Source organism: Tympanuchus pallidicinctus, unplaced genomic scaffold (assembly GCF_026119805.1).
Source record: "Tympanuchus pallidicinctus isolate F22 unplaced genomic scaffold, pur_lepc_1.0 scaffold8, whole genome shotgun sequence".
In the NCBI taxonomy this organism is placed as follows: Eukaryota; Metazoa; Chordata; class Aves; order Galliformes; family Phasianidae; genus Tympanuchus; species Tympanuchus pallidicinctus.
In genome coordinates this window covers 39,172,205-39,192,750 of record NW_026294802.1, presented here as the reverse complement: position 1 = coordinate 39,192,750, position 20,546 = coordinate 39,172,205, and the positions used below count along the sequence as shown (strand labels likewise).

General features: G+C 46.0%; 1 protein-coding gene across 3 annotated transcripts in view; it reads right to left on the bottom strand.

The window, feature by feature from the left end:
* Positions 1 to 19,872, bottom strand: part of ST7 (suppression of tumorigenicity 7) — a 134,108-nt gene extending 114,236 nt beyond the window's left edge. The window contains exon 1 of one of the 3 annotated variants that reach the window (XM_052668461.1): positions 19,519 to 19,872. In XM_052668461.1, the coding sequence (XP_052524421.1) occupies positions 19,519 to 19,669 (151 nt within the window). In that variant the 5' untranslated portion in view covers positions 19,670 to 19,872. Of the gene's footprint in view, positions 1 to 10,130; positions 10,516 to 19,518 lie in introns of those variants that run through there. The other 2 variants (XM_052668454.1, XM_052668459.1) reach the window with 2 other exon arrangements.
* Positions 19,873 to 20,546: the final 674 nt, after the last annotated feature.

Here is a 20,546-nt window from a genome sequence, read left to right as displayed (position 1 = left end):
TAATTCCGTATAGTCAAAAATATTTTTAAATCATGTGGTTTATTTATAACCAGAAAAGTGATCTTAGAAATCACTGAAATTACTAGAAGCTACTAAATTTAAAACACAATGACTACATTTTTTTCTCTCCTCATACAGAGCAACTGATTGGAAGGAGGATGCGAGCACTGCTGTGCCCAGACCAACAGAACCCCTCCCTCTGCCACCAGCTGCAGTCAGAGCCAAGGGAAGAAAAACATAAATCTCAAACCAGACAAATGAATGCAATGTGAGGAATGGCCAAGAATCTGAAATATACGATTTCTTTCACACACTGCAGTTCGCCTGCATTTTATAAGCACTGCCAGCCTATCTAAAAAAGGAGACTGAAGATGCTGCAGTGGCAGTAAAAACTAAGACTAAAATATCAGTGTTGTTTAGGTCTTTAAGAGTTAAAGAAGAAATGATGCTTTCGGTATATGCACAATAAAGAAACAATGGCTAACAAGCAGCTGCTCAATAAAATAAGGGACAAACATAGAACTGTGCAAGCAAACTGGCTTTCACAAAGTACATAATTTATTTGCAAAAATCACTATTAAAAGGTGATGCTGAAATCAAGAACCTAGCAAACCCCACAGCTGGAATCACAATGAGAATATCCAGAAAAATAACAACGGGATTGGCTTATTAAGAGTTATTTCACATTGCCTGGTCCTACTTGTTCTCAAAAAAGAAGGCATCACCACTGCTCGTCCAAAAAAATAAAAATAAAAACCAACCCCCAAAGAACAAACCAGCACTAGACATGCCCTCTGTGAATCTGTTGCAGCACACGTTCTGCATGATTTCTGGAGAACAGCCTGCTAGCACGCACAACAGCCCTGCCCCACTCAAAAACATCAAGAACACGGTAAAAAACTTCTTTACAGACAATAGAAAACTGTGTGATGATTCCTAGATCAAGCTTCAGCATGCATTGTGCTGCATTTGAGCAGGAGACCCTCCTTTCCTGCCAGGTTCGCAGAGCAATCCATCACGCTCCCTCCACCTCTGCGATGCTAAGCGAGAGCAGAGCTGTGCTCCAGCAGGTATTTCTGGCTGCAGGTCTGGTGCTGAGCAGTTCTCCTCCCTGAATGCCTGTCATCCCCAGCATCCCTTCCTGGACAAGGATCTCAGCTCTGGGGCTTAACAGCAGAGCAGACAAGTTCTGCCTGAGCGATAGGGGCCGAAACCAGAACGAAGCCAAACAAGCACGCAGGATGTGCTGAAGCTAGCTGAGAAAGACAAAGGAAAAAGGCACTCTGTTGGTAGAGAAGACTCTGCTTCCTGGTAACCAGTGGGTGCCTGTCTCCAGCTCCTGAAGCATCATTTCTCTGTCTCCCTTCCACCAAACACACTGAATCTGATTTCTGATGGGAAATTAATTTTCAGGACAATTAAACCCCATCCTGCCTGCCTCTTTATGTTCAATCAAAGAACCTTTCCTACGGAAGCAGACAGCTCTTTTGCAAGAATGAGTAGAGGAAATTAAAATAAATGCTAGCAAAGATGCAGTACCTTTTATATTATCTGAAATCCTCAAGGATTTCCCAGAGCACGCCACCATGAAAAGGAAGCTGCATGTTCTGCCCCTTCCCACTGAGCTGGATCCTAAAAAATTCACCTAAATTAATTTTTCAAATTGTGAAACAGTGATACATGGATTTTGAATCCTTGCCATCTCATGGCCTGTGCTCTTACACATGCTGCACAGCTCCAAGGGGCCTCTGTGACATATCTGAAGCAATTCGAATGGAGGGGAGGAAGAGTGAGAGAAAGTTACTGCTGACTGAAGATCTGGAGAGCAAACAGGAACTGGACACTCAAGTGATACTGGATAACACTTGGGAAATGAATTGGCACAGCAGCATTATTGGGCTTTTCCTGTATATACGAAGATAGCATGCAAAATACGCAGTAAGCCTTCCTAACGTTTAATGTTTGCTCATGTCTCAGTTCCGGATGTTACGATGCAATTGGACAAATTCAACTGTTAGAAGTAAAGTAGCCTCCTGAGGAATTATGAACATATTTACTGTAATTCTTCTGACCTTGTTGCTGTTGTTCAGCAGGGGATGATGTGGTGAGCTAAGGCAGGGCTGAGGGCTCACCCACCAAAGCTGTTTCAGCAGTCAGCGCCCTTCCAATTAGTATGTTATTTTATTCCTGTCTGGATGCCTAGCTGTGCGACCCATTGTAGAGCACTTGCTTTAGCAGAGTTGGCCTCTTGAGGTCCCTTCCAACACTCTGCAGACAAAAATACAGAAACTGTTTCCACCTAATATGCCTGATGGCAAGCCTCCTTATCTGAGGTAGTCCTTCACTTACCACCACACACGCAAATCAATTTAGTAGCCACACAGCAGGTGAGACCCAGCATTAACAAACAGGGACCTGTCTGTCACCTTGCAACCTGTTCTAAACCATGACTGAATGCTATCTGTCATCTTCTGTCACTCATACCTGCCTTTGTTCTATCTGGATAGATCAGGCAGAGGTGGGAGCTAGCATTTAGTACACAACCTACACAGCATCAGAACCTCAGTCCTGTTGAAACCCCTTAGAAAAACCCCTGCATCCAGCCCTAGTGAAAAAGAAGTGCTGTATTCCAGAGACACCTGATATTGAGGAGTCCGCTTTAACTGGGCAGCTGCAAACAGCTGCACACTCCTATTTTCAAATGATGCCATTGTGCATACACAAAATATCTAAGGCAGTCCAGAGCAACTACATAAAGCAGATGGAGACAAAACTGAATGAACAGAGACAGACCTTGGTTGATTCATTAAATATACATACATATATAAAACAATCTACTGAACAGATCTATTAGCAAGACAGACATAAGCATAAAAGAGAAATACTGAATTCTTTCCTAGCAAATCTCAGATATAAACATCAAATGCTAAAAATGAGCAGCTTAAATATTCTTCTTGTATAAAGATGATTCAAAAGGGTCATTTTTTCAGTCTTGCATCAGCGTCTGTATTTACAGATGCCTGAATGGGTCAACTGTATCTGGAGAAGAATGAATAAATACATAAGAGCCACCACCTTTAATCTGTTTGTACACGTACATAAACAAAAAATTGCTCAGAGATGACTCATGAGATCTACCTAATAACAAATGGGTAGAAGACGAACCTCCACAAAATGAAGCTAGTTTTGGTGGTTGTACGGAATAAGTCAGCTGGAGTCATCCTGTGCTTCCATAGTAGTATGGGGGAGCATCCCTGGCTGCTAGCTGTCCTTTCTGAACTGCCCAGTGTGAGTTCTCCTGTATCTTCAGTGGGACGGGCAGTGAGCTTAAATCTGTTTAAGTGCTTCTTGAGTTCAAAGGAAGGCAGATGGCTGTCATCTCCTCAGCTCCTTCCATGAGAAGACCCCACTGCCTTCCCCAAGTCCCCAGCATAGTAGGCAGATGTAGTTTCCATCACTACAACTGAGCCAAATTCACAGCACAGCTTGTTTTGCAATAACCTCTCCAGGTAGCTGAGTTTGAGATATCTTCAGTCAACAACCATCCTTCTATTCCTGCATTTTCCAATTTCTGTCTGACTTAAAATAACTGCAGCCACCACTGTCCCTTTAGTTCACCAAAGACCTGGCTCTTGTGAACTTCACCATCCAGCTGATCTTATGAAAGCAATCCAGAGGACCACCACACAGGTGGGCTTCTGAAGGACAAGGATGGATCACATTTGCCTTACAACTACATCAGCAGTAGGACAACTTTACAGCCCTACTTCTTGCCACGGGTCAGCACCCAACTACCTTCACATCTGCAGCAGGTAATTTGGTGCACTGTGGCTGCTGAGAATCTCAGCTTGCATACAGAGGATCCAGCCCACTGACAGGTCTGCTGCATGAGGGTGTACTATGGCATGTGTGTGTGTGTGTGTGTGTGTGGCTGCTAACAGAAACACATGGCACTGTCAGATGCAAGGAGACCTCAGCTCTTTCAGACTACATTTCCCACAGGCCAATGGCTGCCTCTCATGTCACCAGGTTCCTCCTGTGTCTTTAACAGGATGCCCTCTAGTGCGGAACATGCAGATGGACTATTCTACTTCTGCCCGCACTACTGCATATCAGATGCAAAGTCTGCTTAAAGCAGTACTGGCACTGCAGCTGAGCCCTCCAGGCTGCCCTGCTAATGGAAGGACTAGGAGTGAACTGGCACAGATAAAGAAAACCCCTACAAAAACTTCTCTTTAACAAAGGCTCATCTGACTTTTCCTATCTAAACAGCAACCATTAGGGAATGGAAGCAGACAAACTGCAAGTGCTGTGGGTGCTACTGCATGAGAAAACCTGCTGAATTGAAACTATAATTTCATCCTCCTCATAAGCAAATAAATCCTTTCTAACAAACTTACCTTCAGCCACAACAAGCCAAACAGTCGTGATCTCTGTAAATAAACATGCAGTTCATTTCATTCACTATGAATTAAGAACAGAATTCAAAGTTCAGATCACTTTCATCTGCTGTCACGAAGTGTTGCAATCCCTTATCAGAGGGCCTCAGACATTAAGAATAAAGTTGAGGACCTGAATCAGCCAATGCTCCTCTTATTGAACTACAGATTAGGATTCACAGAAGCGTAACACAGCAAAACCAGATTTATTTGAGCTGGCTTGTATTTCTTTATGGTGCTTTCATATCTCTCATTAATATTAACTTTTATTCAAAACTGATAACATAACCTCCTGCAAATTAGCAGTAAGACATACAGGACAAAATCACAGTAGCATACGGGTAAAAGAGAACACTGTGTATATATTATATCGTGTACCAGATTACTTGATGATTTTCTTAAAGCTAGCAAAGCACTTTCTCGTTTATTACCATGCCTATTATATAAACATATAAAGAAGTGCATGTTAATAAGTAAAGCAATGGCTGACTAAAGTAAACAGGCAATGAAACCCAAAGGTGCTTGTGAAAACATTATCCTGTAGGTGTAATTCCATACTGTAGATTTAAAATACACACCAAATAAATTAACACCATAAAACAGAACAGGGAAGATACTTCTAATACCAATTTATTTATACCTCAAAGATCAATCCGAGTCTGATAAAAATCTAAGGAGGGAGGTGGAAAGGGGGAGAACAAAGCCCTTGGTTATCCAGGAGCCAAGGGGTGGGCTCGGGTACAGCTGGTGGAACAAAGCTACAGGGTGCTGCTTCCTTCTGCAAATAAACACACGTCCAAGGAGCAGCAGGGACCATCCTGCACAAGACACATTACTGTCAACTCCACCACCTTAACACACAGCTGATCTTCCATCCCACTTTGTACAAGGAAAGGGCTGAGCCATGGGCTCCGGGCATCCAGCCACCTCTGCAGAGAGCTCTTGGGGAGAAGTGCTTCATGAAGCCACAGTGCTCCTGGTGTTGGCCTCCCTTAAATATTTCACATTAGGTTGGAAAAGAAACCCAAAATTAAACAAGAGACCTCTCTCTATTCATTCAGTGTTTATCACTGATTTTTGTGCCTATGCAGAAGGATCACATGCAGATGTGTCAGGAAGTGTTTACAGTGTATGTAAGAGAGCTAAATGGAATCTCTGTGGGTTTTCTCTGTGGCTGTTTCTCCTTTTGTCTGTGTTTGATGCCTTTCAGTGTTCACCCCAGGATAAACCAAAGCTCCTCCATAGCTCTCAAGGTCTACTGCAAAGATAGCTCCAGACAGAACCTTAGCTCCCTGAGCTCAGGAATGGCCCTGAGGGTTGCAGCTGCCCTGCCAGTGACTGTGCTGGGTCAGCATTTAAAGCTTCAGGTTGGATATCAGGTAAAGGCTCTGTCACCAGATGGTCAGGCACTGGAACAGGCTGCCCAGGGCAGTGGTCACAGCCCCACACTGACAGAGTTCAAGAAGTGCTTGGACAACGTGCTCAGATATAGGGTCTGATTTTTGGGTGGTCCTGTGTGGAGCTCAGAGAGGGACTCAATGATCCTTGTGAGTCCCTTCCAACTCAGGATACTCTATGATTCCTGAGCAAATTTACAATAATGGACTGGAGGCTAACCTGATTTATATCAAGAAAACCAGCCAAAGTGGTATCTAGCAGCCTCACTATAAAGTGAGAGTACAAATGTGCACCAACTCATACATTTCTGTGGTACAGCAAGGGGAACTCCACCATACCTAGGGAAGGACAGACTTGTAATGAAGATATTGAAGAATATGCATTTCAGCCCTGTACTGCTAGCTTTCGTACAGCAACCAGTGATGCTGATGCATTTAGCAACAATGTGCAGGAGCAGTCCTGACTGACAGAGCGTTTGCAGGGATGTGCACTTACAGATCTATAATCAGAACCCTAAATAAAAGTAATCAATTAATAAAGATGTTCCATAACTGCCTGCAGTAGAATTAGGAGTTGTAGATCTACCTGAGCTGCCTGAGAGCAGAACAGTATTTCAGGCACCCAAACTCTCCAGCTGAGTAATTTTCCAGTTACTGGATTTGGTTCAGATGGTATAAATTTGTCACGTTGTTAGAAAGCTCACAGAGTTTAGAAAGACGTGTGGGATGACGACTGATCAAAACTCTTTAAATATAAAAGCATCAGAGAAACTCTGCGGTTCAGGCTTAGACGAGCAGGCCTATCCTGACACACAGTGCTCACTACCCATCTATATTTAACACCAGCTGCTCTGCACTGCTATCGGTTCTCAGTTTCGTGATACCTGTGATGTCCCACAGTAAGACAGCAAATGTGCACAGGCTCATTTCACACAGCAGGGAGGTGCCGGGGAGTCATTCGTGCTCAACAGACTGCCCTAGAAGAACCTAATGTCAAAAACTTCTACAGGGGCAACACAGGCCTTTCACCACCAGGCAGCAGCAGCTCTGCCGACTGCTTCGAAGAGTCCAAAACCTCAACGGACCGGCTCAAAATAACTGTGGAAAGTTACATTGTATTTTTATCTCGTAGATACTCATCTATGAGTCAGTGCTTTAAAATAAAGCAACATCAGCTCTGCATACATAATGCACACGAGACCCAGGATGTTCAAACTTTCCCCTCTGCTTTGAGGGAGGACAAAAAGCACAGAAATAAATTCATATTTGCTGAAGTCAGGCAGAACTATTAAGAACCTTAAGAGCTGTCCGAACTCATGCATTGTGCATCAAAATAAACCCACCAAGCCAGCAAGATTATTTCAGCAGCATCAAGAATGAGACCATAAGGTGAGCAAGTGTAGCAGTCTCCAAAACAAAAGGAATCCCTGCTGCACTTCTGAACACGAACAAAACCATTGTACATGGAGGAAAACCTAAAGTGCAAGAAAATAAATACTGTGACAAGAGGAACAGAGGCATAATTCACAGAGCATAGCACATTCAAGATGAACTGGAACTCACGTAAATGATCTTACTGAAAGATGTGGCATCTGAAAAATGAAGTCCAGTAATAAGGCACTTTCAATAAACTGATGAAACTCCCCCAGCCCACGCCAGAAAGCCTCGTATTTCTATATTTTGGACAAGAACCCAAGCTATGATACCAGTGACCATGCAGTAGTCTGTGAAACTTCAGAATCTGAAGATCACAATACATCAAGCATACATTAACAGAGGTAAATGAAAAACTGGATAAAATGAAAAATAAATAAATCATTCTGGATCAAACAGATGCACTTCCTTATTAAAAAGTTTTCCAGACAAGAAAAATGAGTAGCTCCAAACTACGTGGATTTTAGTAAAGTATTTGACATGGTGACATAGGAAGTTAGTTGAAGCAGAAGTGGGGAACATAGAGGAACTGGCAAACAGAGAATACTAATGTTTGCCAGGAAGCACCAGGGTACAAGGAGAGGCTACTGTCAGCTGAACCTTCTTGAATAGTTTCATTACCAAAACCAGAAGGGCGCAGGAGAAGACTGGTATGAGCTGCCAACTCAGAGAAATGAAAGGCTGCTCACCGAGAAACAAAGGCCACACAAGCTGCAGTGAAATAAAGTGGATACAAGTTAACAGTGCAAATTGCAGGAGAACAGCAAGAGCTCTTGCTTGCAGCTGGCCAGCTGCAGGGATAGGAGCACTCAGATGCACTACGTGACCACAGCATTAGCACCTCTCTCTAAGGAGATGCTGACACAAAAAGGCAGTTTAACCACTTAAATACATGGCAAAATATTCTCAGTGGCAGGCAAGAAACATTACATGTACAAAACAGTTAACAGAGCCTTATCTTGGAATACTAGGTACAATGCTTGCTACCCAATTTTGAAAGGGATAGAAAACTGAAACAGGTCAGGTGTGACTAGCGTGAACAAGGAAATACTGACATTTTATGAGAGCAGACCAGGGCAGTTTGTGGGAGGGAAATATCCACGTGGGTACACTGGGGAGCAATTCTCAGAGCAGCACCACAGGTTTTAAAGCTAAAAGACAGAGCACAACTGCATACAAACCAGTCATGACCATGTTGGGCTGGAATTAGAACAAGGTTTCTGACCACCACCAGAGCAATCAAGCTGTGGAAAAATCTCCCAGTGCAGTGGTTTATGGGAAGGGGGATAAACCGTGACTAAGGACTGCAGTCACTGACCCAGAGAGACCTCTCCAGCTCTTAATTTCCACACAATGCAGTTCCTGCATCCTGCATCATCACAGAAAGCAGAGGAACTGGGTTGGGAACCCACAGGTGAGAACCCCTGCTCCAGAGGACTGGCTGACAGAATGTCATTACTGTGGCACAGCCCAAATCCCATCTCACCAGCCCCAGGTGAATCCTGAAATCCAGGCACCTCATGGGTTGGGTCTCCCCGACCCACGATGACAATAGCTGTAATAAGGGCTGCTGTAATGAGATGAGGTCAGCAGATTAAAAGAGCAGGGTCTTGGTGATTTTCTTAGAGGGAAATTCAAGTTTATATGGAAGACAATATCTACTGCTGAGGAGATCTTGCACTCTTCCTCAGTCCTAACCTAAAGGGCTGTATGGACTGACCCAATGCAGGAGCCCACTCTGAGCACGCAGATGCCTCCATAAAGCCAAGCACCGTCATATCATAGCATGGTTTAGGTTGGAGGGGGCTTTAAAGATCATTTAGTCCCCACCCCCTGCCATGGGCAGGGCTGCCATCCTCCAGCTCAGGCTGCCCAGAGCCCCATCCAACCTGGCCTTGAGTGCCTCCAGAGATGGTGCATCCATAGCTTCCATGGTCAGCCTGTGCCGGTGCCTCACCACTCTCTGAGTAAAAAAATCTCTTCCTAACATCTAATATGAATATCTCCTCTTTTAATTTAAAGCCCCTCTCCCCCTTGTCCCATCACTATCAGACCATGCGAAAGGTCGGTCCACCTCCTGTCCTGGATACCCTGCTGTCTCCTAACAGCAGCTGTGCGTGAGTGATTTCTGTTGCCCTCTCCCAGCAGGGTCTATCAGCTCCTGGTTGAGGAGCTGCCACAGCCATGTGCAGGGACTTTCACCTGTCCTCTTGTCCCCTGCACAAGGGGCTGGGATCAGCTGTGCTCCTACAGCAGGTCTGGGTCAACCTTCTTTTTGAAACTGGAGGAAATGACCAGTCTGGAACTCTAACGCTGAGGTTTGTGCAATATCTACCAGGCGGGCATGCTGCTATCGAGTTTACTTCAGAATTAAAAATAGCAGGAGAAAATTCATGTGGAAGATCAAGCGTGCTAATAGATCATATAACTCGCACCAGACCAAGCTGTGCTGTAAACAATTTGCAGCATAGAACATACAGGAACTGCCACCAAAACATTTATTTACACAAAAACCAGTAATTACAACAGTCTCAGGTTGCATGTACATTTTCTTGAGAAATTAATGACAGCCTTACAAAATAAACCAACACCAACAATAACATTTCTTGCGCTTTAAATTTGATCTTCAAGAGCCTTGCTGCTGGGCATAAGAACTAACAGCAGCCTAACAGGCCTGACATTTAATAAGCCAAGTTTATTTCTAGAAAGTGAGCTGGAAATTAAATCTCCTGCTTACAGCTGGCACACTGTGCGCAAGAGGAATCCTGAGACGACTGCATTTCATTTTTACCCTATAGCTTTTATCCTTCTACTAATTGGTATATTTAAGTACACTTAATCATTTCAGCACTGAACTTACCCCCGTGATAAATCTCCAATTTAGACTATGCAACAATAAATCTTTGTCTCCTCTTAGCAGCTGGCAAGTTTTGATTTGGACTTTGAATTTAGATCTTCTCCTCAGGCTTAACAGTAACAACTTGTTTGTTCTGCCTTCTGGAAGCGTGACATTAACTCTGCTCTTTAACTGTGTTAGTGTTGCTTAAGCGCAGTGTTCTCAGTGCTAAAATCGGTTGCCCCTCTGTAGCGCCAGCCTAAGAAACACAACAAAACCAATTAGACTGTGCTGGTGGCTTACAAAGCAACTTTCACTCATTAGTATTGACACAGCATCGCTGGGCCACGTGACACTTTGCAGACACAAGGACAAGCTCGAGGTTATAATACAATCTTTCAATAGATGCCTCCAATGCCACAAAGAGCTAATTTAAAAACAGGTGGAAGGGGCCTCCAACAATGAACAGAGGAAGAACGTTCCCACTAATACCTTGTAGTCTGCCAGAGGACCAAGTCAGGTCTTCTCTTTAATTCTTTGACAAATGCCCTGAAAACTTCATGGAAGCAGCTCCTGTAAAAATATCTAAATTAGATGCGATCACCAAAGAACAAAGGGGAAAACCGTTTCCGGGTGGGGAAGGGGATTCTACCCCCAGCTTTGCTACAGGCCTCCTGGTAAGCACTCCTGGTAGAATTCTGGTAAGCTGTTTAGCTCCCATCTGTAAGACTTCACACACATTATTATGACCTTTTCAATACAACTTGGGACTTGCGCTCGCAGAACAAATCATGTCATTAAAGATTTGCAGGATCAAAGTCTCATTTCCCCATGCCTTAGTTCTTCCTGTACACTTCAATACAGCTGCATTTGACATACTCGCAGACGCTGGGAGAAGGGCCTCATTTTGTTAAATATAAAACACCTACTTAAACAACTCGCCTTGTGATAAAAGGCTGAATAGTACAGCAGTTGCACCGAGTTGAGAAAGACTGCATCTTCATAATTTCCTGACTACGATGTTTGCTTTTGCAGATTTGAGCCCAGAAGAAACTGCGAGCTCACTCAATGTATGCTGCCACTTAAGTTGCTTTATTTGCTTTACCACTTGCCAACGACACAAACAGCTCTTTCTGTTTTACAAGGCACAGCTTAAACGCCGAGATTTGTCAGCTGACCCAGCAGCTGACCCAGCAGCACTGGGCCCTGGGTGCATCAGCCAGGCATGAGAGCCCTGGAACTCCCAGAAGCACTGCAGCCACCAGCACAGCGTACCTGCACGCAGGCAACAACCACTGTCAGATGTGAGGGTTTTTTTGTTTCTTTTTATTTCAACATGACAGCATCTTTACTGCTCAGCTCTGCTTACGGCAGGCCATGAGGTTTCACTTAGTTAGCTCTTTCTGGGGCACAGCAGTATTTGTCACACCACTGACAGTCTTAATACAAAAAACAAAAGCAAAACAAAACACCAAAGCTACAAAGCCAGAGCACTGCTTGCCATAGTAGTTAGGGCCAAATGCAGTCATCTTCAAGAAATCAGGTTAAAAACATACTTCATGTACAAATTCCACTGGACTCAGCTTGCAGCCACCCAGTTTTGTAACATTTGTCTCTTCTGCTTTAAAGACAACATTAGTACCTGCTATTTTCTTCACACAATGTAGCTTAGACTCTGATCAACCACATACCAGTCCTTTATTTCCATTAGTTAGTGAATTGTACTCAGAATATCTCACAGCAAGGCTTCCTCTTCAGACCTCAGATCACTGTGGCCCCAGTTTGGCCAAATATAACATATGTATTTTGCATCTGAATACGTTGGAAACTGGCTAGATGTTTGCCAACAGGGTTCTGGCTTTCTCTCCTCCATAGTTACAGTCAAGTTGCCTCTGTGGCTTCTCTGGGTTAGCTGAACAGTTTGAGCTTCCTCAGTCTATCAGTGTAAGGTGTCCTTCATGGACTCTCTGTAGTTCTTCTCAGAGATTGCTGCAAATTTCTGAATCAATTTTAAAACACAAACATACCATTCCCCCCCAAACACTGTTTTGCCTGTGTGACAGGGGTGACAGCATCCCCCTCACTCCTGCCAGCTGCCGCTCCAGAGGCAGGCACTGACAACGCTGAGCACCTCTTGTCTTTCATAGATGGAAACTGACCACATAGATTTCTATGTTTACACCTTCCTTTCTTTGTGAAACAATCAACTCAGGAAAAAAAAAAATAAAATCCATCTTCATTTTTTCCCTAATTTTGCCATCACAGTCCTTGCACATCTGCTCAGACAAGTAGAACCAAAGACCTATGTGAACAATGAGGCTTATGTACTTTCAGGATAAATTTACACTGGTGTTCAATGGGTGCTTTGGAAAATCCCACTACATACATGCAGTTTAAGGAGCACTTCTGCAAATTTTCATCAACAGATGGAGAGTATTAGGCTCCATTTAGAAGCTTACAGTACAACTCAGCAGTCGCCCACCAGCAGCGTTACAGCACATTCACTCAAGATATTATCAAAAACTATTCTGGGGGCTCTGACATATTTCCCCTAAAACGCTGGCTGCAAACCAAGAAATTCTGTAATCAGGTGGCCGATTTCTTAAAGAAGTACTTTTGGAAAACCTTATGTTTGTTACAAACTTCACTCTGTTTCCCGCATTTGACACTGACTGAAAATGTAACCTTGATCAAATAAAAATCAAATTCCTGAAGAAACAGCAAAATCTGTAGAAAGCCAATGTTCTCCTGTATCATTTCATGCTGCGCCCATTGGGAATTGATCTAACAGGTTTTGTTGGGGCTATCGCCTCTGTTTTACTGCAACAATACCATGTTTAGTCAGTGAAGAATTCTGTCTAAATAAATAGCATTGCTTTTATTCATTTCTACAAAAATTTAAGGGAGAATCTCCAAGCATGCCATGCTGAGAATGTACAGGCATAAAACAGTTTAAATCTGCTGTACAACAACCTCCTGCATATTAGCCTATACCCTGACAACTTTTTCTTCTCCATCCCCCAAAACACCCTCATAAAGTAACACCAAAGAAATCCCTGGTGTTCAACTGTGCACCAGCTACCAACCTTCACTGGGCTGCAACCCATGCAGCTGCAGACAGAAGCTGACAGTAAGCAAAACAAGATTTACTTTAATTCCATTAGGACTGCATGGAAAGTAGGAACAATATTTAGGAAAGACTTCACTTACATTCTGAGAAATACAGAAATTAAATACAATATTTTGGGGGCAAGGGGACAAGTAGCACTGCAGCAAACTGTAGCTGTACGTAACAAATTATCTATTCTGTGAAATCTATGCATAGAATTAATGCCAACCTTGCCAGAAGCAGTCACAAATTTAAAAAGTTATTTTCAACAGTCCAGTTCATATAAAAAATAAAAAATAAAAAATCAACACTGCACTTTCAGGGAGTTAATAATTTATCCACCTACTTTTGGTGGAATCTGAATTTTGTTCCGAGTTGTCTGTTGTCACAACACCACATTCCTTTCTGTAGTTCACACCGTAAACACTCCCAAGGAAACCCAAGGAAACTTGTTCCTAATAAGGAAAGCTGGCTTCCAAAGGCTAGCAGCAATGCCTGAACCTAAACTGCCCTGCTCCTTTCAAACGGAGAGTTGTTCCCAATTTTTAATCCATTTGCAACTCCCTGGCCTTTGTCAGGTTAATATTTTTCAATCCTCATGCTTAACTTCCCAGGCTCAAATTTACAAGCAGAAACAATCCCCCCTGCTCACACCGTCAGGATGCTATCGCAGCAGACACCCTGGGTGACAGTGTGTGGTCAGGGCAGCTCTGCGAGGAGCACGGGGACAGCCCTGATCACTGCTCCCTGCCTCCCCAGCCCTGCAGAAGCCGAGGTCCTGGCTCCACACAGGGCCACCCAAAATTCAAACCGTATGTTTGAGAGCATTGTCTCTGAACTCAAGTACTTCAGTGCTACGACCACTGTCCTGAGCATCCTGTTCCAGTGCCCAACCACCCCCTGGTGAAGATCTGTTCCTAACCCCCAGCTGCCCTCCCCTGGCACAGCTCCATGCCGTTCCCTCTGGCCGGGTCGCTGTCACACAGAGCAGAGCTCAGCGCTGCCCTCCGCTCCCTGTGAGGAGCTGCAGCCGCCATCAGGCCCCCCCTCAGCTCCTCTGCTCTGCACTGAACAAACCAAGGGACCTCAGCCTCTTCCCCAACTTTGTAGCCCTCCTTTGGACACTCTCTAATAGCTGTTACGTCCTTCTCATATTGTGGCACCCGAACTGTACCTAGTGCAGGAGGTGAGGCCGCAAAATGCAGTGCACAGAGGACAACCTCTCCCCTTGCACTGTGGCCGTGCTGGGCCTGGTGCATCACAGGTTGCGACTGGTCCTTTGTGCTGCCAGGACACATATTCAACTTGTCGTCACCCACCAGAACCCCAATTACATCTTGCTGGAGAGCAGTATACTGCACCAATGCTGAGTACAGATCTGTAAGATCAGGATAACTAGTAAATGGAAAATCAGAAGGATTACAAGAGCTTCATCAGCAGTCACTGCCATTCCAAAGGCAGCAGATCCAAAACCCGAGAGGAGAGCTCCATCTGCTCACACCTCATCTATTCATCTCCTGCAGTATTCCCGCGTTCAGAATCACACACAACTTTCCTGCTTGGTTAAGTTCTGGATAGCTTGGGTAAAAACAGGGTTCAGTGACAGATTTACTACAGTGGCCCAAGTATTTTATTTATCTGAGCCTGTGTTAGGCACACATCAGTGAACGTACTGTAGCTAGACCAAATTACCGCAGACCCTGGCTGCCTCAAAAGCTGTCAGTTCTGCGTCGTCAAAAACACTCTTGGATTAAAAGAAAGTGCTATCCTAATTTTACAGAGAACAGAGGAACACTTTGAACACGTCTGCTCAGCTCTCCTGCCCGTTCACGCACAAAACCTGGCTGTAACTGAGTAATCTGGTGCCGGCTAGTGTTACAGCACGGTGCACACCAGCCTCTTTCTTCCCCTCTCCAGATGGCTGGCATCGGGAACAGCATTTCAGGCTCTGGGCTCCGAGAGAATCCTATTACACATAGTCACAGAACCCACGGAATTAAAATCCTCAGTAATTATTTTAGTAGGATCATCAGAATTAAAAAACAAAAAACAAAAAAAAAGAACGAAGAAAGAAAAACACAAGTGTACCCCACAAGCCAACTGTCACAACGAGCAGCTCTCAGCTGAGGTGATGTGCTCCTTGCTCCTCTGTTCTCACGTCCTTACTGACCTCAGAATGACATCCTTCACTTTCTCTCACCACTGGTTTCTGACTCTCCTTCAGATGCTCAGCTGGTAGCAGCACAGGGCTGCCCCACTTCAGCTAAGCGGGATGTCCTGAGCAAACTCGGTATCACGATACAGACACCTACAAAGCTACACCAGCTCATTCCCACAGATTCTTCATATTTTTAGGAAACCGAGTTTCCCAATTTCTCTCCCGTCTTCAACCCGTGAATTTCTGAGGAGCCTTCCTCTGTGCCCTGTCACTAGCTGGCTGCAGTTAATCCATCCTCCTCATGTTCTTCAGAAAGATAAATACAGTAGTCAGGAACTTCAACTTTTGGGCCTCTTTCCTTCTTAAGACATGAACAAAACGGCAAACTTATGTCAGGAAAAAACGAGCAGGGCTGCACATTTTTAAAAGAGGTGTGTCCTATTTCAGATTAATGTGGCATTCGGAATTTACGCGTGTGCCAGCATGGAAGAAAAATACAGCACATTCATTATATAAAGAAATTGTGTTTATTTTAGTTCTTTTGGAGTAAGATGGTAACATCCGCTTCCTTAATTACTTATTCTGCATTTAATATCTTAACCTGGCATGTTAAGTCTCCTCAACTGCTTCCTGCTAATGGTATAACACAGATATAAAAACTCAAACATTTCTATTCATGAAGGACTCGATGATTTCATTTGTGCAACGAGCTTCAATTAAATTCAAAACACTTTGAAACACAAGAATTAGATTTATTGAAAACTTCTTTAATATGACCTAGTAGATTTCTCGTTGATTACATCGCAGTAGTCTGCAGAGGGCACTGAAATTACACTTGCCCACAACTGCAAGATTTCCAAGCCTGCAAGCAAATTACACAGAGGATAACCAACTTGTGCTACCAGCTTGGCCAGAGCCATAAAACGCTCAGGGCAAGCACGTCTGCCCAACAACTAAAGAGAAGTAGCCCCACACTGATCTCATTAAAATTTAAAGCTAGAAGTGACCACTGGACTATTTGGTGAAACCTCCCCTGATTACTTTGACCACTGACATTGCATAGCCTGTTGCACAAGCTCTTGCTGAAAACCAATTTAGTGCTGGATGAAAACCAGTCACTCTTATTTCGCCATCTGATTTGAAGACTTCCAGAAATTGGAAACCCGAAGGTTTCTTCAGCAGCTGATCCACAGCTTGTTAAAAATTAATGAATTTTTATGACCAAATTGAGTTTGCCCTCTACTTCTAGCCACGAGTTCTAATTTCCTTTCCATGACCCAAAGGCAGTTTATTTCTCCCCACATCAGTAACATTTTATAGTAATCTAGTCATGTCACAGTCAGAATCTCTCTCTCTAATGCACATCCCCAGACTTTGAACAGTTTTTGCTACCTTTGCCAGGTTTTCAGTTTCCTCTTGAATACAACTGACACCACTCATGGAAAAACAAATTGCACCAACACAGACAACCTTAGAAATAACACTACCTTTGATGGGAACTCTTGCATAACACGGCATCCAACTGCAGACACACAATTCCATGAGGTGCAAACCACACCTAAGGAATGAGAGACTGCATTTCCCTTCTTGGCTGCCTCAGTCTGCAACTGGGGGTGTTGAAAACTGTTTTGCTTGACTGACCTCCATTTACCAACAGATTCAGATCTTTCTGGGAAAATGCCCAATCATTGTTTTTAATCACCTTATTACTTTTTACGTCATCCAGATGTTTTGCTAGCAATGCTTATACTTTGATTTTCACATTACTGAGATAAATGCAGTTGGCATCATAGCTGGTGTGAGTTTCTGTGAGACTGTGAGAAACCTTACCCCAGTGACAGCATGCTGTTGTAAAGAAAAGCCACAATGAATCAGATGGGTTTTAATTCGTTCACAAAAGCTTTCAAAACAACAATAACAAAAACCCAATACACCATCACCACCAACAAAAACTCCGTGTTATTGCCAGAGCTGATTTTCAAATAAATAGCTTTTAGGAACAGATGATGCATTAAGGCCATACTGTGCCCATTGTTCTCCCATGGCAACTAACTTTCATCAACACTTTGGGACTCACTGGTAATTTCTTCAGTTTTCTCAAGTGAAAGGAAAAAAAAAAAAAAAAACTTGGAAAAATGAACAATTTCAACTGCCCAGCTCAGATTAGCAAACACCATAATGCTTATGCTGATTCTAACAGTGGCATACTGCCTTAAGTCTTAATAGCTGGAGCAAAGTCCAATGCAAAGTGGTAACCCAGCAGACTGCACACTTACAGATCTTTGCAATTCAGAAGAACAACCCAGTATCTCACTTTTGTCAGAAACATAATTGATCCTGCTAAAAAATGCTTATGCACAACATGAATTGCTCAGGAAAATGCATCAATTCCATTTTGTATATCTCCCTAACCCAACAGGCGTACTCACCACCATAACCATTCTGTCTTTGTCCTTCAAAGAAACCAATTTTCCACAAATAAAGTTATCCTCCTGAAGCCCTCATGCAGACACACACACACACACGCACACAGCTCCTAAGAATGCACCCAGAAGGGATGAGCTGCCCTGCAATGTACCGCAGGTTCCTATTCACACGCTCTCACTCTACACTAGAGATAAGCGTGCTGCTGGAATGAGGCGAGAGCAGGCACACAGGCATGCAAATTGTTTCTGATTGTTGTGGCTTATGCTTGTCGAACTGAACACACTGCACGCATTTCTGCCCGAGAGACTTAAATTCTCTGTTAATTCTCAAAAGTACAGAAAAAGAAGGAAATGGTGGGGAGGAAAGCTGCAGTTTTGTTATTTGCCATTTCCACAGTAAGAGCGGCACAAATAGCCTCAGCCAACACCTGAGCACCAGAGGTACAACTCCCTGCTTGGAGGGCTTACTCATGGAAACAACTGTCTGCTCCTGGGGCAGGAGGGGCGTGGGAAGCGCGTGTGAAAGGAACTCCAGGCAACAGCAAAGTTCAGCTGGCAGCAGCCTGCCCTGTGCTCACCAGGCGATTTTTACCCTTTACCTGCATTCCCAGTGGGCAAGAGGAGGGGATGGCTTCAGCAGTGCCCCTGCAGCCCTCACACAGCAGCGGGTCTGCGGCACAACGAAGGAGCCGAGTGTTTTGCCGCTCTCCTCCAGCAGCTCACGCTGCCTAAAGCAGAGGACACAGCGGTAGAACACCGGCAGGTAACTTCTATGCGTGCTGCAGAGCACGCGGCGATAAAACACCAACAGGCAACTTCTCTGCACGCCGCAGAGCACACCCAGGGATTTCCGCAGTCTGTCCCCGTTGCAGCACCGCTACTTCAGCTGGATTTAAGAGGACACTCAGCCAAGCACGCTCGACACTTTCGAGCCCCTCTGCACGGGCAGGAGCAGGCCGTGCGGCGGGAGGTCACAGCTGCACGCTGCGCGCTCCCTTACAGAAAGCAGCAGCCCGAGGCGCGCCACGCCGCTACCTGCGTGCTCCGCCCGCTGCCGCGCCGGGCGTCCCCGCAGGTCTCCGGTGCCGAGCGGGAGATGTCAGCTGTTCGCAGGCGCTGCGCGGGCAGGCTTTGACCGACACGCGCGCACACGCTGAGGAGAACCATCCCCAGCTTCAATTCACACCAGTAGCGCACACGGCCACGAACCAGGCGCGAGCTCTCGGCGCGTTCGCCGCCTTCTCCCCGCGGGCCGCACCACCTCCCGATCCCGCCCAGCAGCCTCGGCTCCCGCCGTCCACACGGCCGCGGGGCACGGAGCGGCGGGCAGGCCCCGGCCCCGGGCCCGGCCGCGGCAGGGCCGCGCCGCCTCCCCGCCCCGAGGCCGCGCTCCGCTCTCGTTTCCCGCGGCTCAGCGGCGGGGACTCGGCGGAGAAGGGGCGGACGCCCGCAGGGCCGCTGCCGCGAGTCGCGGCCGCCCGCGGCCCAGCTCGGCCGGGACGCCCCGGGGATCGCTCCGGCCGACGGCGGTGCCGGGACCCCGCCGTCCGCGCCCGCCTCCGCTCCCCGCCGGCTCCCGGCGCCCGGACCGCCGGCCTTCCACGCGGCCCCTCGCGGCGCCGGGCGCTGGGGTCGCCGTCGGAGCGGAGTCGGAGCCGGGGCTGCCCGCGGGGTCGGCGTCCGGGGCGGGGGCCGCCTGGCGGCGGGCGGGCGCCGTACCTGTGGTCAGGTTGTCATTGATCTTCAGCGGCACCCGCAGGATGTACACCAGGAAGAGCATGATGAAGAACCACACCGTCCAGAGGTACGTCCACGACCAGACGATGCAGGACTTGAGCTGCTCCAGAAAGCCCGTCCCGGCTTCAGCCATGTTTTTGAGGAGAAAAAAAAAAAAAAGAAAAAAAAAAAAAGAAAACCATAAAGAACGCACCGCGCTCCCTGCTGCTACCAGCTCGCAGCGCGCGTCTGCCGCGGTGCGCGGGGCACGGCTCACGGCTCACGGCCGCCGCGCCGAGAAAATGGGCTCCTCCGCGCGGCCCGAGCCCGGCAGCAGCGCGCAGCGCCCGGCGGAGCGCGGGTCGGTCCCGGCCGGGGGCGGGGAAGGCAGAGCGCGGCCCCGCGAAGCCCCGGCCCGGCCACGTGCTGCGAGGCGGCCCCGGGCCGGCCCCCGGCACGGCGGGGGGAGCGCGGCGGCAGCGGGCACCGGCAGCGTGATGAAACGCTACGAAACGGCTGAGGGGGGTGGAGGGAAGGGAAGATTAATAGCGGGAACGATTGAGGAAAAGAAAAAACCTGCGCACACTGCAACTTTTTTCTTGGTTTTGTGTGTTTGCACAAGGATTTCAGCCGGTGTTTTCACAGCCCTAACTGGGGCTCGCTTTTCTGAGATCGGGATCACATGGGATTTTTGTACGGTCCGTTTTTTTTGGTTTTTGGTTTTTGGTTTTTTTTTTTTCCAGTTTCTCTGCCCATCCCTCTTGCTAGGGCAGTGTCAGAGGCACACAGCACCAATTTGTTGGGCGTCGTGTGTCTGTCTGTGTGTGCTCAGCACTGTCCTGAGCTGTAAAACCCCCACTCGGAAGGCTCTGCACAATGAGAGAAATTAATGTCTTATTAAGAAAAAGCGTGTATGAAGCATAATCACCAAGTAGTAAAACATTCCTTTTGTGACCTGTGTTTTTCTTCTAATTTGGCTCTCTCAGTGACACATTTCTACATAAAACTAGGTTTGTCAACACAGACATGCA